Genomic DNA, 25,316 nt, shown 5'->3' with positions numbered 1-25,316 from the left:
ATCATTTATTTGATTTTAAATTTATCACTCACCTATTTATTTGATTTGTTTATGAGAAAACAAAACAGGTTTCTTATCAAGATGAATATTATAAATGATTGACACTTTTATATGGAACGCTCTCAATTTGTTTTTCTTTTTGTCCATCGACTTATGTAATAATAGTTTTTTTTAATAAATATGAAATGACACATATCTTCGAAATTCAATCAGTTAATCAAAGCTCGTGTCCCATATCAATCGATCCGATTTATCAGCGAAAAAAAAAGAAGAATAGAAAATATTGCGACCACACCGATACATTTAAGAATCTATAGATTAACTTCAATTACTAATGGATTATAAACATCGATATGATTATCATGATAGTGGTTTTCGTTTTTATGTTCTACTTATCGTCGCATTAACATTATCAGGTTATTGCACTACCAACGATGAAATTATCATCAATCATTTTGACTTTTTTTGGAGATCATTATTCAATGTTTCCGATGAATTTTTTGCACATTCAATTTTACCGACAACATTTTTTAACAATCAAAAATTTTTCTCCCAAAATAATCTCACCTCATCATGCCAGAATGATTTGAGAATAGCTATCGAATCTGTTTGGCATTTACGTGAAATATGGTCGGTGAAATTATTTAATTCATGGTCAAAATCTATGATACCAGCTGGTATGTTCATGGGAACTTTAACCGATTATGGTGATTATGATCAATGTATGAGCATCACTGATGATCAAGAATCAAATCAATCATTGATCATACCACAATATTGTCTGATCGATATGTCCATACCAATGCCTAAACCGCGCCCAACAACACACAATTATTATCACCATACTGAAGGTATTATTCCAGACAAAGATTTGCTTGCAAAAACTGTCAATCTCGACTTTATCGCTGATCAAGATTTATCATCATCGATAATAAAGCAAATGATATTGGCACCAAATCCAACAATTCATGAATATTTAGCTCAAGTATCATCCAATTTTTACTATTCATTTATACGGAGAGGAATTTGTCTTCCCAGCTCATGTACAACAAATGATGTACATAAAATCATTGAAAAAGATTTTGGTCAAGAATTCGGATGGCAATTGAATGCTGTCATTTGTACACCGAAATCAATGCAAAAATGGAGACCCAATGCATTGCAAACATTTTCCATGTGAGCATTTCTCAAATTGTTTGTGTTTGTTTCGAAATAATAGTAGGAATTTTTTAAATAATTGCTAGATTTATCATCGGTTCATTATTAATCGTGACCATCATAGCAGCAATCTATGATCAGATGTCCAATAAGAAAAACAAAACAATTAGCCAAAAAATTCTCATGTGGTTTTCACCCATATCGAATACAAGAAAATTGTTGTTCTCCGAAACTGATGATGAAAATTTTAATTGTGTTCATGGATTAAAATTTCTATCAATTTCATGGATTATTATCGTTCATACATTAGCCTGGATTGATTTGAATGGATTCCGTATGTTTTTTCTTTCAGGAATTTTAATTATTTGTTAAATTTGACATTGAACTTTTAGGAAATTCTTTTAGGATGAAATTTTTCCTTTCAAAATTTTATCTTCAACCTATATTCAAAGGATTCTTTGCTGTTGAAACATTTTTTTACCTAAGGTAGGCTGATTGTAAAAAAAATATTAATAAGTAATTAATTATGGTGAAAAAAAATGTAGTGGAATGTTGACTTCATACAGTGCATTGAAATATACACGTAGTAATTATCGTAATTTGAATAAAACCACTTACCTGTTGCTTCGATATCTTCGTCTGACTCCACAGCTCATTTTATTCATGCTCATTATGACCTTATTGCCACCCATGTTCGACGGACCAATATGGTCACAATTAATGACATCTATTTCCGATCAATGTTCAAAAACCTGGTGGCATAATCTTATCTATATGCAAAATCTAATCGATATAGACAATATGGTACATTTAAATAACATGTATACATTTGAATAAGCTAATTGCAAATCATTATTTTCATTTTGAATACAATTGAAAGTGTGGTCTTCATACATGGTATTTGGCTGCCGATATGCAACTACATTGGCTATCCTTAATTCCAGTCATTTGGATAATTAAAAATCCACGAAATGGCTTGCTATTGACTAAATTCTTTATCATTGCTTTTATAATCATAACAGGATTCCACATTTATTTGCAAAATCTACCACCAGGTGGCATTGTCACTACACAAAGGTAAATTCTGTAAAATTAAAAGAATTTGCCATTCTTGAATGAATTTCATTTTTTATCACACAGTGACATGCTTGAAGAGGATCGAACCCCTGGAGCTTTTACCGATATATTCTTCAAACCTTGGAGCAATGCCTATGTGTTTTTTGTAGGTTTTATTTTCGGTTTCCACTTGTATGATTCAAAACTTGTTCATAGTTTTTTCTGGACAAAGGTAACAATGATTTTGATAAATTTTCATGAAATTTTCATTAATCATTTATTAAATCAACAAATAGACCAAGATTGTTGCCTGTTGGTTATTGATAATTTATTCATATTTGTTCTGCATTTACAGCACGATGCCTTGGATTTATGGTCAACCATATAATCGATTATTGTCATCAATTTCATATCCATTGAATCGTATTGTTTGGTCTATAATGTTAACATTATTGCTTTTTATGTGCATTACTCGACCACAATCAATGATTGCCCGAATTCTTTCCTGGAGAGTTTTTCGCCCATTATCACGTATGACTTTGTCTGTTTATTTAACGCATGCAATCGTATTACATGTTGCACTTGGCAGTCGACATATTTTAATTGATTTGTCCATTACATCGTTAACATTTTTGTGTTCGTCAACACTACTTTTGTCATATGCTGTTGGTTCAGTATTTACCATTTTGTTTGAAAGTCCAATTGTCAATTTGTTTGGTTATGTTAAACATGATCTACTTCGACAACTTCAACTTCAACAACATTTGAACAACAACAATAGCATTAATTTTAATAATAATAATCAAAAGAAAGAAAAAAGAATAATCAATATTGACCGAAATACAACAAATGTTTAAATAAATTTCTCAATACATATTAATACGCACGTGTTTAAACAAACAAATAATTGTTTTTCTATGATTTGATATTGATGAATATTTTTCTAATCGAAAGTATAAATCTAAAGAAAATTAAATATGCAATCATTTCGAAAATATTCATTGATGATAATAGCCCATTATTTTCCACTATAAATGATTTAATGACCCAAATAATAAAGACATTGCGAAAAAAATAAATTGATTCGTATATTAAATGTAACAAGTTTTTTCGTTGTTTTGCTTGTTCAATGTTTGAATCTGGTTCTTTTAGCAAATATCTTCGACCACCCATCAATGTCTGATAACAAAAATCTGACCAGTCAATCGTATTGCAATCACAATTGAATAATGGCCGTTCTTGCTCATTGATCAAATGATAGATTTCCATGTTATTTTTGCATTGAAAATGCCAATTTTTGGTCGTGAAAAATTTCAATTCTTCCGATGTTGCATGCATAATGCGAGTGATGCGAACTAGAAAAGGGCGATTACCAGTAATTAAACAAAGAAAATCAATGAATAAGGCAAATGGATAATGATTGAATAATTTTGTCCATTTATAGCATAGTTTGTCCCAGCTTGTTTGATACTTATTAGAATAGTTTTTTTTAACCGGGCGAATCAGTTTCATTGTTGGCATTTGATTTTCATATAAGAAATTTTCATCATTCATTCGTTGCCATGTTATTGAATTTTGCGGGCCAATAGTTTGATGAACCACTTTTCTACATGAATCAAACATGGATGATGCACGGTATGCTGCACAAATTAGCAACGAATTAACGACATAATCGGCAGGAATGATTTCGGCTTTACAATCTAAATTTACTATTAGCGATCTTGCTATTCCGGTGCATAACACTGAAACCATACTTGTATAGCCGGCAAATTTATCGATCCAACCGCGCAATGGTTCACGATATGTACTTGCAACAATTGATGGACGGCAAATCATTACTGGCAGATGACCATATCGCTTATTAACATGCCATTCAGCAATTGCTTTTGAAAAAGTATATGGATTAGGATGGCCATTCAGGATCGGATGCCCATTTTTAATGTTTAATTTAGCAAAATTTTTTTCAAGCATTTTCAGAAATGAATCTAAATCTGGCCATTTAGCAAGATCAAATGGTGGTGGATAGATTCTTTCTTCAATGTTTTTTTGCACACAATTGGAAAACGCGGTAGATACATGAACAATTGATTCAAGTCTTAACATTTGTTCACAAAGACGCATCAAACGATCGGTGCCCTTCACATTCTGTTCGATAAAAGTCTCCAGTACGCCACTGAATTTTACATAAGCAGCCGAATGAAAAACTATCTGCACTTCTTGACACAATTTTTGATAATCTTCGTCGGAAATGCCCAAATTATCTTGACAAATATCACCATCAATCGCATAGACTTTGTCAAGTGATTGATGGTCAAAAATTAAAGATGATGAAAACATGTTCTTTAATCGTTGCTGTGATGAAAGCGATTTTTTCGATCGAATCAGTAGATAAATTCGTTTTACTTCCGAACATTCTCGTAATAGTTTTTCTAGTAAAAGTTTTCCGATCGATCCTGTTGAACCCGTGATCAAAATTGTTTTGTTGGCATAAAAATCGATGACCGAGAACGTTTGTTTTTTGTCGGTGTTCATTCTATTTTGATCAATGCTGAAAGAAGGGTATATTCAATTCATATAATGAAGTCGAAATGGTTCCAAACATTAATTAACTTCTTTTATATAGCAAAACGATTTGTGTTCTGTAGAATCAAAGAGAACGTTTTTGCTCATCAAATTTGTGAAACTTTTTGCATTAATTTATTCACTCATTTTACTTTCAATAATAATTCTTATTTCATTTTTTGAAATTAAAAAAAATTTCATTGATAATCTAATCATTTTGATGTAATGAATGGAATAATTTATCGATTAAATCAATGTACATGGAATTTTTTTTGGACAGAACATTTCTAATATAATCTGCTATCATATAAGATATTTTTCTCAATAATACGAATTTCTGATGGAAAAAAATATAAAAATTCAATTATTTTATTATTTTATCTGTTGTTATTAATCAAGACAAAGTTAGAATAATTAAATTTTCGAACAGGTTGAAACAGAAATCACTACAAATCATTTTTATCATATAAAATTCAATAACTATTATGTATTTTATTTGTAAAAAGAGCTAAAAAAATCCTTGAGTTATATTCTTTGGAAATCTATTTTTAAAAAAGCGAAATGAGCTATAACCATTATTCTAGAGTTTTCTTTCTGGAATTAGTTTTTTTGCATTCTTTTCTATCAGTTAGTTCTTGAACTAAGCCAAAAATGATCATTTTTTGACATTTATATGTTTTGGATTTAATATTTTAGAAGTATTAAGCTTGATCACCAACAATCATCATAGCAAAAAGAAAAAATTCCTGTTTAAAATAGCCAATCTAATATATACTATCTAAAATGTTAAAGAACGAAATCAAAAACTACATATACGACAAGTCTTAAATGATTGTGGAAAAAAAATTTTCTCAAAATGTCCATCAGAAATCAAATAATTCAATTATCAGTATTAAAATTTCTTAAACTTTGTTGGTACACACTTGAAATGAAACAAAATTCCAATGGAATTATAATTTCATTTCGTTATTTATCCCTCTTCTGATAGTTTTGGTTTTATTATTGAAAAAGTAAACAAACAAACAAAAAATACTGTAAAATTTTGCAATATATAAAACACAAGACAAAAAAAAATTAAATTAAAACGAAAAACTTCTGTGGGTATGCGCTCTTGAAAAGAATTTAATAAAAAAAAACATATTCTGCTTTTATATTAACAGATTTAAAATTTTTTAATTTAATTTTTGATTTCTTGATTTTTAGGATTCGTTGAACAAATCTTGAAAAACCTTGAAACACTTGCTTTCGTTTTTCATTCATTTTCTCACAATGTTATTATTTTTTTCTTGTTGGATTTTTCTTTTTGACTTTTTGATATCAATTTTTGCCCGAAGCTTTTTTTCATTACATTTTTATTCACTTTAGTTGAATCATTTTCTGATTTATTATGCATTTTCTTTACACAAAAAATAAAAGACGATTTGATATTCTTTTATTTGAATGTATATCTGATTTTAAAAAAATTAATAACCAAAATTGTTTGAAAAAAAGATTATTATCTCGTTCGTAATACGTTTTTGCAAAATTTCTCATTTTTGATGATGATATCTAATGATGGAAAAATTAAAGAGAAAAAAACGAATTCTCTCATTTGATCAGCACCATTTCAATCATTTTTCTTATCCAATGTACTTTTATTGAGCTTTGAAATTATTATTTATCTATATCGATCGAAGCAAAAAAAAATTTGTCATCCTGTTTCAATTTATTCGAAAAAAATGTCTGGAAAAAATATTTTGACAAATATTGTTGATGATGATTATTCGATCAGAAAACTTATTTTTTCATTTATTATTTACTATAATGACTGTAAAAGTAAATTTTTGGGATTTTTCATTTCAGAAAAAATAAATAAATAAATAAAGAATAGAAATAAATGATGATGAAAAATAATGAATTCATTAAATTGATCAAACTTGAAAAAAATAAAAATTCTCTGCCAATTCGAATCAATAGAATTTCGAAATACATACATTTTTTTCATTTTTTCTGTTTGAATTTCAATTCATTTTTTCAATTCAATGCTTGATGATCTTATCAATGTTTTGCAATTCAATATTTTTCTCATGATATATCATTGAAAAAAAATGAGATTTCTCCTCTCTTTCTCAACAGAGTCTGTCTATATAAACATTGTTATTATTATTATGGTGATGTATATGGAAAAGAAAAATACAACCAACTGGAACAATAATGATTTTTTTTCTTGTTATGTTCCAGTTGTTGTTCAATCACTATATATATCAAAGAATTTCATGAGAAACTGAGCTGCTGGGTATGTGTGTGTGTGTGTGTGTGTGTGTGTGTGTAGTTTTGCTGAATCTAATCATTATCCATTTGGAGTTTGTGATGATCATATCATTTTTCAATTTTTCATACAGAAAAAAACAGAATTGGATGATTCTTCTTTTTTTCTGTTTTTTATATTTTTAAGCACGTTATTTGGTAAACATGTTTTGCCGGATACGGATCCGTTTCTATGAATTTTTCTTTTATTAGACTTTTTTCAACAAAATAACATTTTTATCGATCCACAAGAAATAATTCTTATGAATTTTTTTTTTTGCCTTTATGTGTGCGCTTGAATTTTAAGATTTCATTTTTGTTTTCATCATAAATTTCCGTGAGAATCCATTTAATTTTTTCCGTGTTATTTGTGTTGCAAATATTAACGAATAATAAAAATTTTTTGTTTAAACGACGACAAACAAATGAATAAATAAATTTAGGAATGAGAATTAAAAATCATAAATGCAGAATAAAAGTTTTGTTGTTTTGACATGAATAATAATAATTTTTTATGATTACAACATTCAATTTGTTTCTGTGTTGTCATCGAATTGTTTTTAAAACTAATAAACAAATGAACAAACAAAAACATCCGGATAAAATATACAGAATTATAAATTCGGTATGTATTGAATATAAATTTAGTTGTTATTGTTGTGATTGATGAATGAATTGATAATTTTGATAAAAATTTATCCATTTATTATTTTAATTATAATTTGTATTATCTTTTTCTATCACATTTTTAATTCTACACATTTTTAATTCTTTTTGCAAAAATTACTATCATTTAAAATGTATCTCTTCGCAATAATTTTTTTCTTTTCTTTTTTTCATAATTTTGTAATTTTTATTATTGCACAAATGCCTTAGGGCAGTGTGTATTTTCTCAATAAATAAATAAATATGTATGATGTGTGCGCGAGGGAGGATACTCATTAAAAATTTGTTTGTTTGTTTTTTTCAAAAATAATTATAACATTTTCATCATTAAATTTGTTTTCTTCATGTCAATTCTATCTTTAAATTTTCATCAGTATTTTTTATTCATTAATTTTGAAATCTGTTTCTGATTATAATCATCATCCATTTTCATTGTCAATTTTTAGTTCTATTCAATGAATTTGAATGATGAGTAGACTTTTAGTTTTTTTACTACAACAACTAAAACTAAACAAATGAATTATTTTAAAAAATAAAAAATTTGATAAATTTCAGTAATAGGGGTTTCACACTAGCAGCAATGTGAATGAAATATTTCAAATGCAATATTTCAGTCCATAAGGCTGAAATGTAGTGAAATATTGCATTTGAAATATTTCATTCACATTGCTGCTAGTGTGAAACCCCTATAATACAAACTATAGCAATACATTAAGAAATTTGTCTTTTTTTCGATTGAAATATTCATCTTTGATTCATTTGAATGTTCAATTGCATAATATCCGAATTTATTTCGAAATTAATTTACATTAGAATTTGTATTGTTATTGATGGTTGCTATTACGACTGATTAATGAAATTTATTTATTTCCATTTTCTTCGTATTCTCACAATAATAACGTTTTCACTTGATAGGATTCTTGAATCGATACTTTTAAGGTGGATAAGTATCAAGAATGAAATCAGATAAAAGTTTTTTTTATCAATATAACAATGATGCTGAGGAAAATGATATAAACCGAAAACATATAAGAGAATAAAAAAATAAAGATGGAGAAAAGTAAAACATAATAACAGATTGGAAAAAACTAGAAAAAATTATTATAATAATGATTATAGTGTTTGTATCGATAAGAATTCAAATAAATGAAACAAAAAAAATCAGAAAGAAAAACAAAATCTAATCTGAATAAATTTTTTTCTTACCTCTCTTTTTCTCTCTAGCTATTTTTATCTTTAGGATATGTTTTCAGTAGATTTTTCCAAATGGAACAGATAATAATTCTTTTTAGCTCTATTTTTTATCTTTAACTTTTTCCCTTCATCATAATCATAATTCTTTTTTATTCATTTGTTATTATTATCATCATCATTATTTTCCGTTTGTTAACACTTTTTTTTTGTTTATAAAAATTGAAAGAAAAGCAATATGTATTCATAAGTTATAGGAAGAAAAATAAAATCTGCCAATATTTTTTATGGAACCATATATGATTTTCTTTTCATTTTTTGCGTCTTTTTCATTGTGTGTGCAGGTGTATGAGTGTTTGTCTGTGGGAGAAAAAGATGTAAATCAAATCTGTCACTTTTTGCTGTAGTTGGTTGGATTAAAATTAGAATGTTTTTTTCCCAAATAAAATATGATTCGATATTTTGCCCATCTCATTCTAAACTTTTTTTTAAATCTATTCATTTGAAAAAACCGTTTTCATTCAAATCTTCAAAATCTTGTAGGATTGATTTTCATTATCATTTTAAGCTATTTTTGGGATTATTGTTTTGGAAAAAAGTTTTTGTTTGGTATCAGTGATAACGTTATCCTTGTGTTTTTAATGATGATATTAAATTTAAAATATTCCTAGACAATGGTTTTATTCTAACTGCAGTTAATTACTCAGATATTTTTAGCTTTACATCGATGAATGAATTGTGTTAATATTTTCTAATCAACACAGCAGAACTATTGTATTACCAAAACTAACGCTTTTGATGTTTCTGTGTTGGCTAATTGATCTTTTCCAATCATTATCAAATTTTTTGTTTTTAAAAACCTACAATTATTTATTTTGAGATAATACATGCGTAAGCTTACATCAGCAGTGGGTTATCAATTTTTAACCATCTCTTTTTCATATACAGATTACCAATCGATTTTGTCATCACCGCTTTGATCATCATCATTGTTATATATGAAATATCACATATTCAAAACATTATTTGTTTCGGAATGTTAATGATCAAAATATCATTGTTAGAATTTAGTGACTTTGTTCAAAAGAATGTTATAACCCAATGAAATGTAATTAATGGAACATCCATCTTGTATATAAAAATTTTGCTAAATTATCCGATAATCATCAAGTATCCAGGGATTTATGATCTTCATACGTTTGAACAATGAATTTTATTTACATCGTAATTCAGTCATAGTCATTTTATTCCATAGCCACAAATGCGAACACGTAAAGATGATGGTTAAGAATTCTTCAAATATTTCATATATTACGACAATCAACAATGAATAGACTTACTTTAAGCTATCTAAAATTCGTAGTAAATCGTTTTTTGTCATAAACTCAATTTCCAATGAAGTATAGAGAATATTTTTTATAGAAAAAATTGGTCCCAAATGATTTTATCTATCGCTATTTTCTATCTTCTTCCTTACCACATTATCGATTAATTTAGAAGAAATAATACATTATATTCAAGGTTTCTTTCGATATATAATTTTCTTCCATATTGCTGATGTGATAGTGTATTTGCCTTAGTCATCAAATCGAAAAGCAAACATCGAAATTTGAGCAGGTGGCCAAATTCAATTTATCGAAATTTTGCCATTTTTTTGGGAATTCTACTCTTTGAAAATTTCAAGAAATACTATTTAAAATTTCTTGAATATTTTGTCAGATCTTTAATTTAAAATGTTTCTCCTTTCAAAAAAAACAAAAATTGCTTTTGTTCTCGAAAATTCGATCTTTTTTTATGAGCAAAATAATACTCATACAAACATGAAATATACAAGACAAGAATTATCGAAAAAAAGTTCAAATAAATTCATTTTAGTTAAATTATTCAAGTTAATGATGTAAAAATTGAACGCATTTCGAAAAAAAAATTCTCCTCAAGCAATTTTCTCATGTGTAATGGCAATATTCTTATTATCAGAATACAACATTTTCACACACTAACACATTATATCAATATTATGTTTGACAAAATCTGACATTTACTATTTCGGGAAAAACTTTGAAAAAAACTTCATCAAACATAATGATTGAATAATCGAAAATTCTTTCGAAAAATCAACCATTTATGAACCTTTTTTCCTAATTCCATTTTTAAAAATTTTAAATTAAGGTACTATACATCATTATTATTATTATTATTATTATTATTATGATAATAACAATGATCAATATTGTTTTTGAAACATTATTCAAAAAAAGTGATCCTTTTTACGTAATAATAATTATAATAACTATAATTTTATACACTTTTATTCGTAATCTTCATTACACTGTTCGTATACTTTATCATATTTTACTTTTCTTTTGTTAACTTTTTCGTTTGTTCAATGAGCAGCAATATACCAAAAAAAAAAAAAAAATACCAAAATTACATGAATGTATTTCTACAGAAGAATATGGCGTTTATTATGTATTCATGAATTTGTATGTTTGTGTATGAACAAAAATCAGTTTCTTATTTCTTTAGTTCTTTTCTCTTATTCTAATTCTTTGAAGGCAACACTTAATCAATAAATAAAATTTTATGATGATTTTGTTATTGAAGATTATTCGAGAAAAAAACCAATCGAAAATCTTTCATTATTTTTCTGATGATTATGTAATTCTCAATTGACTGTCTATGAAAAATGTTTGAAAAGTTAGTCATCTATTTTTTTTCATCATCGCATCATTTACAGTAAACTTATGTCCAAACATATTATGTTTACTCTATATTTTTTTGTTTGCAGTTACATATAAAATTTTTCGATTAATATTTTATTTATCTGTATAATTAATATTAAAACAATCGATCATCATCATCATTTTTTGTTTGATACTATAAGAATATCAAAAAAACCGGTCTAATCAGGCAAGAATCAAAAACAGCAACAACAACAACAACAATAACAAAAACTGATGTAGGATTTTAATGACAAGAAAAACTATTTATTTTTTGGTTTTTATATATAAAAAATAAATAAATAAATATTTACACTTTATTTACGCTATGAAAATTGGTCTATTTTTGTTGATAAAACAAAACGTATTTATCAATATTAATTTGATAATTATTAAATATTATCTAACTAACTTTGGTTTTTTCAAAATTACGACTCAATATAATTGCTACCTTTTTCTGTTTTCATTAAATCATTATCATTATAAAATATAAACAAAAAAGTTGAACTTTTATTCAGTATTATTTACGATCTGATTACTATCGATTTTATTTTGGTTTTTGGTCTTTGGAGATTATACCTAATTGAATGAAATTGAGTGAAAACAAATGACAAAAAATTTGAGAAAATAAGTAGATAAAATATCTATAACGAGCTAAACAAAAATGGTAGATAGATAAAAATCATTCAATCAAACTCACATAAATGATAATGATAAAACAAGTCTTTGTCATCTTTAAATTTTTGTTGTTGTTGTTGTTGTTAATCTCTTCAGCAAAAATGAATTGATTAGAACAACGACAAAGATCGAAATGGAATCCCCACTGAATTCAAGTTTTTATTGTTCTATTTTTTGTGATTATCGTTAATTTCTTGTTTATTTACTGAATATTTTCATTATTATACAATAAAATTCTATCATTTTTTCAATTATTAAATATTTTTTTTTCAAGCATCTGCATGAAAAATTCTCAAATGAATTTTGTTTTTTTTCGATTCTAAAATATATTCCCCACAGATTCTCATCATCATATTGATTTTATTTGTTCTAAGTTGTTTAATTTAAGCAGATACGAAGAATTCATCATCAAAAGAACCACGAATGACGTCAAAAGTTTGTCAACATTAACCAAAATTTATCAAATAAACATAATGTTGTATGAAAAAAATCAATGAGAAATTCGGTTTTGTTTTTTTTTTAATTTTTAAATCAAATGATTGATCGAAAAGTTAATAATCATGCAAAAATGAATGAAGTGCCGATATTTAGTATAGGTGATGATTCTATGAATATTTTATCAGATGCGGATAATCATCAATCTCAACAACAACATCACCATCAACCGCATTATCATCCAAATCATCATGACAATTATAATGATACAAATTTAATCATTCATATTAATAATTATCAATTTTATGCTATTGTGATACAAGTAATACTTGGTATTACAACCCATACAACGATATTATGTTCATTAGCTATTACAATAAGACGTCGTCAACGTCAAAATCTACATGTCATAAATTGTGGATCGGGTAAACAACAATCACAGATAATACCTGTGATCGATATAATCATCATCTTGATTTTCATCGAATCATTGTTTAAGATTTTATTTCGTTCGGCAATACAGCTAGCATGTTTTTATGGTAAGTAAAATATTTTCAAATGTTTTTTAAAATTTTACTTCATTTGGACTTTAAAAAAGAGAATGATGATTGAGTAAGCCTTTATTTGATATTGTGTTGTCTTATTACTGTGAAATCATACAAGTTCAACAATATATGAGAAAACATTTTATTCTCAATAACTATTCTCACCATCTAAGACCATCCACCATATTTATGGACATAACTGCTATTATCCCTGATGTACACTGTTCATCTGTTTATTTCTATGGCTTATCTTTGTGTTGGGGATTGTTATTTGAAAAAAATGAAATAATAATAATAACGAAGCATAATCTTCTAAAAATAGAGTGAGAGATGAAAAAAAAGAATTCACTTTTAGTTATTGGTATCATCCGCATTGCTTTTTGAACATTCATTACACCCATGATGACCAAATTCATAAAAAAAGCAGAAATCATTCTTTATTGACATGCAATAAAACAGCTAGCTAAACATCATCATATGATGGGCAAATAATTTGCTGTTGAAAACGGGCAGAATTCAGAAGAAAAATTCATAGTGAAAAGAGAAATAAAAAAATTCATTCATTGTTTACATAGGATTTTCTTTTTTTTCAACTTGATCATTCCATACGAATTGAAACTGAATTGGTCTTCTTTTTGGGAATAAAATCTTTGATTAAAATCTAACCGAAAATGACAGTTGAATATTCAATTTAGTAATTCTTTTTCATTTTATATGACTTCTTCACTTCCTTTAGAATCATATTCCTATGAGAATGATACTATTTTAATGTTTTTTTTCATAAAATAATTAAATTTATAGGCTTTTGCATCATATACAACGATATACTTTGTTATCTTCAAGGATTCGCAATAACTTTTATGCATTATATACATCTATGGACGATGACATTATTCATACAAGATCGGTAAGTATTTTTTTTTCATTTGAAACAATTATACGACAAGTATATTTTGATAGTTCTTCATAATTTATTCATGAGTATTTTGTTTATATTTTTTTCATTCAAAACTATTAAAAATTTTCTATTCAGTTTTCTATTCCTTGTTTAAAAATTATTAAATGTGAACATGTCATTGTCTGATAATCGATCGATATGGAAATATGAGCTTTTTTTGTTTAGTTTTTCAAAAGTTTTAAACCTGCTTACCAAAAAAATAAAATTTAAAAAAAGTAGATAAAAATAATGATTTATAGTGATTTTAAATGATTAAATGAAAAGATTTGAATTGAACAAAGAAGAAGAAATGCTGTTCTAATGAATTTATTGTTTAGATTTTCATTCTTCCATTTTTTACAAACAATATATATTCTAATTCGATTCTGTTATGTGAACTTGAGCTTGAATCGATTTTTTTGCTATTATAATCATGATGATAATAGAAACAATTATAGAAATATTATCTAAATGAAAACAAAAACAATAGAAAAAAATGTTACTCTAGAAATTCCAATACATTTATTTTCATTCATAATAATAATAATAATAATAAAAGATGAAGGAGAATATTGATAATTCATCTTTTGTGTTCATTCAATCGTAAACAGATTCTTTTGATTATAATCTATTAATTATTATTTTTTTCTTTTTTGTCTTATAATTTTCATTAAATTAAATGATAATTAATTTTACGTTTGGTTTCGTCTTTTTTTTCCTATGAATTAATCATTTGCTGAAACCGATAACTATCAACAATCTTATATCATTCATTCATTCATTTGTTTTTATTTCAACATTTTCAATATTGTGTTATCATCATCAGTTATATAAAAAATTATAAACAACAGAATGATTATCTTTGTAAATGTACGCATATGGTACTTTATTTGACTATGTCATGTATAGTATTTTTGATTACATTACATCTTTGTGCACCTATCTATGGCTTTTCCAATTATCGTTTTCTATATGGTAAGTATCAGAAAATCATTCATAATATTTGATTTTTACATTAAATATTCCATTTTTGGTTCTCATTTAATAATGATATGATTTTTATTATTCCTAATGATAATTCTAATGATTTCATGATAATGATTTTGTTTCTGCAATATGTTTATGTCTCTTTATAAAAAAAATATAGATGAAATAACATGTGCCATTGATTGGTCATCACGACATTCATGCCCATTCTATGTATATTCATTGATATTAATCTCTGGACCAGCATTTATATCTTTAATTTATTGGACAATTGAGATAACTTATAAATCATATTGTACTTATCGTAGAAATAATGATTTGAAAAATGAATGGAAAATGTTTTGCAAGTATTGTCGTTTTTGCTGTTTTTGTTTTTGTTTACATCGTTCAAGTAAAAATGTTGATTATGATGGTGATAATCCTATTTCCAATAATAATAATGAAAACAAAGATATTACTCAAACATCATTCTATCAAGCTCCAACAATACGTTTCTCTAAACAATCTGAACAAATCGAAATATCTGATCATGGACAATCACATATGTCTCAGCAACCAAAACAACAACAACAACAAAATCTTGAATCGGTGATTATTATAAATGAAGCTAATCAAAAAACAATATCGTCATCCATTAATGATGATAATGATAATTTTCAAATAATTCCAACATCCAAATTGCAATCATCTACACCTACATCATCACCATCAATTGAATCTGTTAATCAATTTTCAATGCCAATTGCATCATCCGGTATTTCAGTGAAAAATTTGAATGATGATAATGTTAATAATAATAATAATCCTCATCATCGTCATCAAGAAATGAGTGTTTTGATACATTCAAATACGAATAAAATTGAAACGACAAAATTTGTACCAATAAAAACGGATATTATTGTTACTTCATCAGCAACAGCATCGTTGACATCAATAGCATCAAATAAAAAAGTGCCTATTGATTTAAATGATAATGATAGTAAAAATAAAAAAACTTCACCAGATCATCGAAAATCGAATAAAAATTTTTCAAAATTGAAACGATCTTTTATGTTTTTTCAGCATAGGCCAAGCATCATTCATCGATATACAAACAATCAACGATCACATCATTTTGAACAAAATTCTGCAAATCTTAATACCAATAAATTTACGAGATCCTCATCATTTGGTTGTGGTGGTGGTCAAACTTGTAGTTATGGTGTACGTTCTTATATTAACAAACATAATAATACCGGAAGTTTCTCTGTAAAGACAACAACAACAACAACAACAACAGCGATGACAAATTCTACACAATTCTCGCAACAACATCGTAAACAAAGCCGTTCAATTTTATTCAATGAAACAAAAGAAATAATTTCTATAACAATTTGTTCATGGATTTATATCATTGGTTATTTGCTCAAATTATTCATTTATGGTTGCCATGCTTGTTTACCATCAGCATTATTTCAAACAATGACTGCTACATCAGGATCATCTTCATCAAAATTATTATCAAATCAATTTTTTATCACTTCCATCGATGAAATTGCCTCTACCATTTTATTACCTTTAATTATGTTGTTTGTACATTCAAATTTACGAATAATTTTACATATTTGTTTTGAATCATTATGGTCATCATTAATACGTTTAAGAATGTGGCGATTTTCATTTTTCATCACCACATCGACAAGAAATAACAATTCATCTACGATAAGAACTAGTGGTGCGCGTATGACAATGGATACATTTAATTAAATTAACCAATACAACATCGACCTCTTCAGACTATCATCACTATCTCAGATCAGTTGTTTCCCGATTTATTTTTATTATCTATTTAATTATCAAGAGAAAAACCAATTGATTTTTTGTTTTGCTTTGTTTTTATTGATTAAATAAATTGAATTAATAAATACGAAATTGATTATTTTCATTGAACAAATGGGAATTTCCATTCATTCATGGTGACAAAATAAAGTATTTCGATAATAAACATTGTTATGGAAAAACCGATACTCAATAAATAAACATAAATTAATGATAATGTATTTGTCGCATCCAATGAACGTTCGGTCATATTATTCTCAATAAAGATTTTATTTTTAAACTTAATTTCAGATATTTTTTTCGCATTATCTTCGGCGCTTTTTAGTGTTAAATTTCCTTGATTTTGTAGAATATTCAATTCAGATTGTAACCGGTTGAATTTAATTAATTTAAGCCACATCACTTTCCAGATACCCATTTCATGAATATTTTTTGATATTCGGCGTAAATAATGTTTTGTTTGATTATCAAGACTTTTACGTATGGCTAAATTTACTAAAGTTCTTCGTAAACCTTCAATCGATACGTGTAGTTTAAGATTTTCATAAAAATTCTCTAATAATTCCGCTCGTCTACGATCAATAATGAGTATATGATGGCCGTTACTTAATTTTTCAATTGTTCTCCATGTGGTTAAATCACGATTTTCAACAGGTATTATGAATTTTTTTGATTTCGGAAAATCCTGTTAAAAATTGAATAAAATTTAATAATTCATAAGCAAGAAAATCTGAACAAGTAAAAAAAATTCACCTGTAGATATTTCTGTCCTGTCGAAGATTTCGGATCCATTATGATACGGAAATTCGGGTGTTTTTGTAGTAATGATTCTAATTGATCAAAATAATCAATAGTTTGCTCTTTTTCCGATAAAAATAAGGCCAATATGTCTAATGAAAACAATAAGCGCAAAATCACTGATGCAAATATCCAGATTATCAACGAATATCTTAAACTTTTTATAGCTGTTTTCGAATTTTGTCGTAAGCACTGATGATGATAGTCATCATCATCATCATAATGAATACGGACAGAATTTTTCCATTTGGTTAAATCTATTGGAAGAAAAATATTTAGATAAAAAGTAGCAATAAAATTACATCTGAATTATTAATGAATTAAGTTTTGTCATGTTTTAGGTTTAGCCACTCATCAAAAATACATGTAATGTTTATTGAATTTTTTTTTCATTCCGACTAAACAACATTTTACCTTGACCCATGAATAAAGTGAAAATATCAATTAGATTATTAACTAAATGATAAAATCTAAACCAATGATTGTGATTATTTTCATAATAATCATCAATAAACAATGATGAATGAAAATTTTCATTCACATTAATTGTCATTAGACATTCGAATAAATTTATTATGAATGTAAATGATATAAAGCTGATTAATATTAGTAACCAAATATCCAATGTATATGCATGAAATAATTTAAATGGATCATAATCGATTATATAATTTTTTTGACTCAATATTGTTATTGAATGTTCTTGTGGAAATAATTGTTTATCATCCAATAATTGATTACGATTATCGGCAAATGAAAACATGTGAGGTATGAAATCAACTTTCTATTCAATAAAATTGGAAGGATCGTTTTATTAATTAGAAAAATAATTCGATTGAAAAAACATCATTACATTCTGATCCACAAATTTTAATATACCGGTCCAAGAACCGTTAGATGTCAGCTTGCCACCGTATTCCTCATCGGAAACTAAAAAGCTTATACTGTTATTAAAAAACGTTTCATTTATTAAAATGAAAATTCTCTAAAATCAAAAAATATACTAACCTACATCGATAATAATGCAGTAACATAATAAAGATTTCATAACTTGATGAACAAATATAATTTTCATTGTGAATAATAAAATGTTCGTTAGGAAAAAGACCGATACGTAAATTACAGCTCGTATTACGATCAACATTTTCACGTTCAATTTTGGCTAGATTTTTAAAATTAGTAGCAAAACTCCACAATATTGATGATGATAAAGTTGGTATCGAATTATATATTGAATTGTCCAATGGCCAAATAGTTTCATTGAGATCCATTTGGAAACAAAAATCATTGATCAATTTAGGTAAAGTTGTCATTTTTGAAATTTTTGTTTTTGTGGATTCGATGAAAAGAATTCACTTATGAAAACAACACTGAACAATCTGATTCCATATGACCAATTATTTCTCAAGTCTAGCACAAAATAATAATAAAAGTTACAAACAGTTGTATGTAATTATTATATTACCACTTGAAAACGGTAAAACCAAAAAAAAATTACATTCATTTTTTTGGACTTATTTCAACAAAAACAATAGACAATATTAACAATGAAAACAACAAAGTTTTATTTGAAATGATAAAGTTGTTTCTCATTAATGACAATGACCACCAAATACAATCACAAACATAAATTTGCACGCAAACTTACATGACGATCTTTGTAAATTCTTACTAATTACATTCGTGGTTAATTTAAAGAACGGATATATCTACGATGATCTGTGAATCATATTCAAGGCATCTGTGTTTTCTCTTGAAAGCATGTAGTTTGTTTCTTGATTGAATATTGTTATTTTCATGGCCATTTTATTAGGGAAAAAAGAATACAAACAATTAGATATTGAATGTAGAAAAAAACCATTTTCAAGAAAATTTTTATCTGGTAAAATAATGTTTTTATTTTCTATGGTCACATTCATTCGATTACTCATGAATCTTTTTCTCTGCAACCAGGTTTGTTATTATGGATTCAATGTTATTTGATTCTAAATGAAATCAAATGGAAAAACATAAACATCAGGAATTTGATTCAACGAAAGATCTTTTGTTATTCATTTTTTTCAATAAATAATGGTTAACATTGAAAATATGAGAATGTTTTTTTTCTTGTTGCTGTTGTTGTTGTTCGTTTGTCAGTTTGATTGAGGTTGTTTGTGTTCAATATAACAACAATCAACGTTCCGAAATGTAAAATTTAATCACATTCATGTAAAAACAGAATGTCAAAAAGAAGAACATAAAATTTTATTAGCAAACTGAATGGGGAAAAAATACTGGTTGTATATTAATGTTGTTTTCGTTTTATACATTCGATTTCGCGTATCCATTCTTCATCGCTTTCTATTTAATGTTTTTTTTTAATATTCCGTTTCTTTTTTCTTTATTTAGAAATAAGGATTTTTTTTGTATAAACATATTTTGTCGCCGGAAGAAAGATTGAATAATAATAATATTTATTGAAAAAAAAACTTAATTTATACACACACAAACACAGACATTATTCAATAAGAATCGAAAAAAACTGTTATTTTTTTCTCGCACACATACACTATTCGATTTTTTCGGATTTAATTTCCTATTTTGGTCATTTTAGCTTTTGTTGATGTAGTCGTCCAAATATTATTTTGGTTTTATTTTCGATTTTTTAAAACCTCTTTTTAAAAAATCGCTGTTATATGCTAATAATAAAAATAAAACTAATATTTAAAAAAAACGTCGATCATTTATGAAGCACTCATATGCTTATTTTCTAGCTTTTGTCATTTGTTTTTTTAGTTATTATTTTAGAAATATAAATCATTATATGTTTGGAAATGAAAAAACAATAATCACACAAAGATATTATAATAATATTTTCATAATGTTTTTCTGTATACAGTGTTTTTTCTGGTTTTCCATTTGCTAATTTCTCAATTGCTACGATTCTTTAGTATTGTTGTTTTCCAAATAAAGCTTATCAGTTGTCAAGTTGTTGTAAATAATAATAACGATATAATGTAATTATTGATTTTGCCGTCATCATTTTGGATAATATTTTTCTTATTTTTGTTTTTGTTTTTCTATCTCTAATCTTGTAATATTTTTCTTCATTATGACGTCAAAAACTATGTGAAAGAAAAGAGATTGAGGATGGAGTTATTAGCTGTTTATAAGATCTTATCATATCATGAATGATATGAAGCGGAAAGATTTTTTTTCTGTTATGCTTTTATACCGAATCGATACTTTTATAAATTCACAAAAATATTTTCGAGCTGTTTTGCACTTCTATTTTTTCTTATTATTATTATTATTATTATTCGTCTATAATGAATCGGGATTCTGTAAATTTTTAACATTTTCGCATGATCGGATAAAAGAAAAACATGATTTTTTTCTTTATTGAAAAAAACTGTAATACATTTTACACTCATTGAATTACCGATTAAAAAGATTGAAAAGCGTTTGAAAAGTTTTCATGTTTTCTTTACCAAACTTTTATTGTTATTATTATTATTCATCTTGATTTTTATCTCTTTAATCATTCATATATGAACTTTTTCTGTTTATTCAGTGTGTCAGACATAATATTAAAATTTTCACATGATTAAGCAATGTGTTTCATGTTTGTTTACTTGACATTCTTGCCAAATCCAAATGATATAATAATAATTCTAGAATAAAAATGATAATTTGATTTTGCCTTATGGACTGAAATATTGCATTTGAAATATTTCATTCACATTGCTGCTAGTGTGAAACCCCTATGAGGATAATTTGCATAAAATTTTTTTAAGTTACACAAACCTTGTCCCATAAACAATGCAAATATATCGACTATATTATGTAATAAAAGAAATTCTTGTATTCGATGATGCTTATTATTAAATAAATCATAATAATGTTGTTGAATTTTGTTCATTACATATAATGATATTGTGAAACAAACGAATGAAATAAGTATCAACAACCAAACATTGGTAGAAAAAGCCCTAAATAATTTTGATGGATCATTATCAGGTTGATAACGTTTTTGGCTTAAAATTGCTACGGTATGTTCTTGTGGAATGAGAAATCCCGTATCCAATATGGCATCACGTTCATCGTTTCGTGATATCATGTGCGGTATGAAATCGATTTTATTTTCATCAATTAATCGTAATATGCCCGACCATGATGAGCCATTTGCTGACAGAAATCCGCTAAAATTATCATCGGATACGATAAAGTTTATACTGTTTTGTCGAGTAAGAGAAAATAGCAAATAATGAATTTATTTGATTTTAAATTTTTACTTGCCTACAGCCACAATAATTTAGTAGTATTGAAAATATTTCGTAACTTGGTGTGCATACATATTGTTGATCATTAAAAATGAAAAACTTTGAAGATAATTATTTGTTTATTATCAATTTGAATTGTTTTTATTAAACATTTTATCTGCATAATACCTCATTTGGATATAACCCAGCTCGAAGATGGCAATCAGAATGTGTTGTATTCTCAATTTTATAATGAAAATTTTTGGATAATTGTCCAATCATTGATAATTCATTTCTTTTGGATACAGTTGTGGATGGCCATATTGTTCTATTTGAACTAATTTTAAAACAATAATCATCAATTAATTCAGCTAGCTGTAACATGTTCACACTGTTGTCATGATGATTATGTTGCTTCTTGAATTACATTTTATCTGTAATCTCAGTCTAGGTCAAACGATCGAATGATCAATAATTATTGCAATCAAATCAATCATCAGACAGGTGTAAAAAATTCCAAGCCAACAATAACATATTATTGGAATTGGTTTTGTTATCTGGTCTTTTATTGAAACAGTTTGATAAATCATCGATTTTTTCAATTATGAATGTTTGAATGTTTTTTTTGGAAAAAAATCTATTATAATTTTAATCGAAAAAACTCATTCTTTAATTCAATGTTTTTTCTATATGATAATGCCAATTTTTCCGGAAAGTACATTTTCAGACAAATCAAATCATGATTCAGTTCATATTTTTTTTAATCAGAAAATTTTTTTCTTGATTTATCTATGTTTTAAGTGAATTGTTCAATTTTTTATGGTTGAAAATGGATATCTTTTTATTCACATTGTAATATCGAGTATTTGATCATTATTTCAAATAGATATAATTGTGTAGATATCGATTATAGATAGCTATTTTTTTCTTATAATCATAATCATTATCATACTTTAGAAAAACCTGCGTATACACAGATAGGATTATGTTTTTGATCATTCTAATTTTTCTGGTTTGTTGAAACATTAGATTTATTTTATTCGAATGATTTACCTCTTTTTTAATGAGATGTTCTTTTACGTTAATAAACGTAAATGCTTAATTAATCAATGATGAATAATGTGCTATTGAATAATGCAGCTATATTTTGTAATTTATCCTTTGATTTTTAATGACAATGATTCCAAGTGAATATAGTGATCCACATTTTGTTGGTAATCGTAGTGTTGTAGCACATTTAATGGAATGGAAATATGATGATATTGGTGATGAATGTGAACGTTTTTTAGGACCTTATGGTTATGGTGGTGTACAAGTTTCACCGGTAAATGAACATGCCATTATGGATGGTAGACCTTGGTATGAGCGTTATCAACCAGTTAGTTATGTAATTCAAACACGTAGCGGTAACGAACAACAATTTTGTCGTATGGTACAACGTTGCAATCGCGTTGGTGTTCGAGTATATGTTGATGTTGTGCTAAACCATATGACTGGTGGCCAACAAGGCCTTGGAACAGCCGGTAATCGTTTTAATGGCCATTTACAACAATATCCGGGTGTACCATTCAATCCTGAACATTTTAATGGTCATGAAAGTTGTCCAACTGAAAATTTAGAAATTATAGACTGGGATGATCCTATTCAATCACGTAATTGTCGTCTATTTGGACTTCGTGATCTAAAACAATCTTGTGAATATGTTCGTCGAAAACAAATCGAATTTCTGAATAAATTAATCGATTTTGGTGTAGCGGGTTTTCGTTGTGATGCATCCACACATATGTGGCCCGAAGATCTCCGGAATATTTTTTCCCGTTTGAATAATTTAAATGAGGATTTTTTCCCACCAAATTCCCGACCATTCATTTATCATGAAATAATTTATTATGGTGGCAGCGGTATTAATCCTAATGAATATATTTCATTAGGCCACATTATTGAATTCCGTTTCTGGAAAGAGATAACAAACGTTTTTCGTGGCCACAATCAGTTACGTTGGTTACAAAATTTCGGCACCGAATGGGGACTGATAGACAGCTTTAATGCATTCATCATGATTGATAGTCATGATTTACGGGTCGGTCATAATGGTGAACTTGGGTTCAATATTAATTGCTTTGAACCTCGATTGTTAAAAGCGGCTACAGCATTCATGTTAGCATGGAATTATGGAATACCAAGAATATTAAGCAGTTATCGATGGAAACAAATCATAAAGGTAATTGAAATTTCTGATCTTATATGACATTTATTTAATCAAAATAAGTTATTCATTGATTGTCTGATCAATCATTTTTATCATTTCAATTTACAGGATGGTAAAGATTTGAACGAATGGGTAGGACCGCCTACCGATTTGTTCGGAAATATTATTTCGATAAAAATCAATCCAGATAAATCATGGAATGATGAATATTGGATTTGTGAACATCGATGGAAACAAATTTACAACATGGTTCAATTTAGATTGATTGTCGGTGATGAACCCATTTCAAACTGGTGGGATAATGGTGATAATCAAATTGCATTCAGTCGTGGTCATTCTGGATTCATTGCATTCAATTTACAAAAATCGAAAAAGAATACCGACAATACTGGCAAAAACGATAATGATAATGACCAACTAGATCTACGTCAAAGATTGCAAACAGGTTTACCAGAAGGAATATATTATGATATAATCAGTGGTGATCATACGGGTAACAAATTGATTACTGTCGATCAAAATGGTTGGGCCGACATTTACATCAGTCACGATGAATCGGATGTTGTTTTTGCTACTCATTTGAAAGCTAAATTATCAAAATAATCATATCAATATTACATTATCAACAACATAAAACATACATGAAAATTTTTGTTATTGTTGTTGTTGTTGTTGTTAATCATCATCATTTATAAATACATTCGAAAATGATGTTTGAGTTTTCTTTTCATACATAAACATGAAGATTCTGTTTTTGTCTATAGATATCATCGGGGAATTCTGAAAACAATAACGAAAAACTAATGAGAAAACCCAAAAACATTCATGTTTGATTCGGATACATGGTATTTGTATTTAAATGACATTTGAACATTTTTGTAATCAAATCGATATAAACAACTAAAATCAATGAAAATAAAATTCTTTATTATATTACATGATTATATTCTTATTATTGTTGTTGTTGTTGTTGTTGATGATGATAATGATAAGGAAAAGGATTTTTTCATTACAATCAAATTGAAAATA

The 25,316-nt window shown here is 26.8% G+C and overlaps 7 protein-coding genes across 11 annotated transcripts in view; 4 read left to right on the top strand and 3 right to left on the bottom strand.

Moving 5' to 3' along the window:
• The first annotated feature begins 118 nt into the window (after positions 1-118).
• On the top strand, positions 119-3,209 carry LOC113799756 (nose resistant to fluoxetine protein 6-like). Of its 2 annotated transcripts, none has more exons than XM_027350451.2 (7): positions 119-1,176; positions 1,245-1,492; positions 1,551-1,644; positions 1,704-1,962; positions 2,039-2,235; positions 2,299-2,446; positions 2,511-3,209. In XM_027350451.2, the coding sequence occupies exons 1-7, from the start codon at positions 335-337 to the stop codon at positions 3,069-3,071; spliced, it is 2,349 nt and encodes a 782-aa protein (XP_027206252.2). In that variant the 5' UTR covers positions 119-334; the 3' UTR covers positions 3,072-3,209. The 2 variants fall into 2 exon arrangements, with proteins under 2 accessions (XP_027206252.2, XP_075680732.1); XM_075824617.1 differs by having other exon boundaries at positions 2,570-2,738.
• LOC113790353 (putative fatty acyl-CoA reductase CG5065) lies at positions 2,978-4,851 on the bottom strand. Its single transcript, XM_075824624.1, has one exon. It carries the CDS (start codon positions 4,744-4,746, stop codon positions 3,130-3,132), a length of 1,617 nt encoding a protein of 538 aa, XP_075680739.1. The 5' UTR covers positions 4,747-4,851; the 3' UTR covers positions 2,978-3,129.
• The window catches only part of LOC113788347 (uncharacterized), a 69,315-nt gene continuing 47,201 nt past the window's right edge, over positions 3,203-25,316 (top strand). Inside the window, exon 1 of the mRNA XM_075824626.1 lies at positions 3,203-3,208. The gene's annotated coding sequence lies outside the window, so the exon portion shown is untranslated. The remainder of the gene's footprint in view (positions 3,209-25,316) is intronic.
• On the top strand, positions 7,111-17,324 carry LOC142646249 (uncharacterized). Of its 2 annotated transcripts, XM_075824618.1 has the most exons (6): positions 7,111-7,399; positions 7,506-7,687; positions 12,692-13,291; positions 14,099-14,204; positions 15,061-15,209; positions 15,382-17,324. In XM_075824618.1, exons 3-6 carry the CDS (start codon positions 12,853-12,855, stop codon positions 16,965-16,967), a joined length of 2,280 nt encoding a protein of 759 aa, XP_075680733.1. In that variant the 5' UTR covers positions 7,111-7,399; positions 7,506-7,687; positions 12,692-12,852; the 3' UTR covers positions 16,968-17,324. The 2 variants fall into 2 exon arrangements, with proteins under 2 accessions (XP_075680733.1, XP_075680734.1); XM_075824619.1 differs by having other exon boundaries at positions 7,111-7,687; positions 12,657-13,291.
• LOC113790362 (uncharacterized) lies at positions 17,097-19,237 on the bottom strand. The gene is made up of 5 exons (XM_075824623.1): positions 18,846-19,237; positions 18,691-18,781; positions 18,252-18,621; positions 17,793-18,094; positions 17,097-17,724 (listed from the first exon to the last, which is right to left on the bottom strand). Exons 1-5 carry the CDS (start codon positions 19,148-19,150, stop codon positions 17,143-17,145), a joined length of 1,650 nt encoding a protein of 549 aa, XP_075680738.1. The 5' UTR covers positions 19,151-19,237; the 3' UTR covers positions 17,097-17,142.
• LOC113790382 (uncharacterized) lies at positions 20,971-23,192 on the bottom strand. Of its 2 annotated transcripts, XM_075824629.1 has the most exons (4): positions 23,132-23,192; positions 22,268-22,415; positions 22,116-22,198; positions 20,971-22,051 (listed from the first exon to the last, which is right to left on the bottom strand). In XM_075824629.1, the coding sequence occupies exons 2-4, from the start codon at positions 22,358-22,360 to the stop codon at positions 21,556-21,558; spliced, it is 672 nt and encodes a 223-aa protein (XP_075680744.1). In that variant the 5' UTR covers positions 22,361-22,415; positions 23,132-23,192; the 3' UTR covers positions 20,971-21,555. The 2 variants fall into 2 exon arrangements, with proteins under 2 accessions (XP_075680744.1, XP_075680742.1); XM_075824627.1 differs by lacking the exon at positions 23,132-23,192 and having other exon boundaries at positions 22,268-22,723.
• LOC113799873 (alpha-amylase-like) lies at positions 23,250-25,208 on the top strand. 2 transcript variants are annotated; one of them, XM_027350574.2, is made up of 2 exons: positions 23,250-24,299; positions 24,396-25,208. In XM_027350574.2, exons 1-2 carry the CDS (start codon positions 23,250-23,252, stop codon positions 24,888-24,890), a joined length of 1,545 nt encoding a protein of 514 aa, XP_027206375.2. In that variant the 3' UTR covers positions 24,891-25,208. The 2 variants fall into 2 exon arrangements, with proteins under 2 accessions (XP_027206375.2, XP_075680740.1); XM_075824625.1 differs by having other exon boundaries at positions 24,348-25,208.

Source organism: Dermatophagoides pteronyssinus, unplaced genomic scaffold (genome assembly GCF_027571235.1).
Source record: "Dermatophagoides pteronyssinus isolate colony J.1.1.1.1 unplaced genomic scaffold, Derpt_VIB-CSIC_2022.12 sq0002, whole genome shotgun sequence".
In the NCBI taxonomy this organism is placed as follows: Eukaryota; Metazoa; Arthropoda; class Arachnida; order Sarcoptiformes; family Pyroglyphidae; genus Dermatophagoides; species Dermatophagoides pteronyssinus.
Note: the sequence above shows the minus strand (reverse complement) of the source record. Positions and strands in the feature narration are given on the sequence as shown.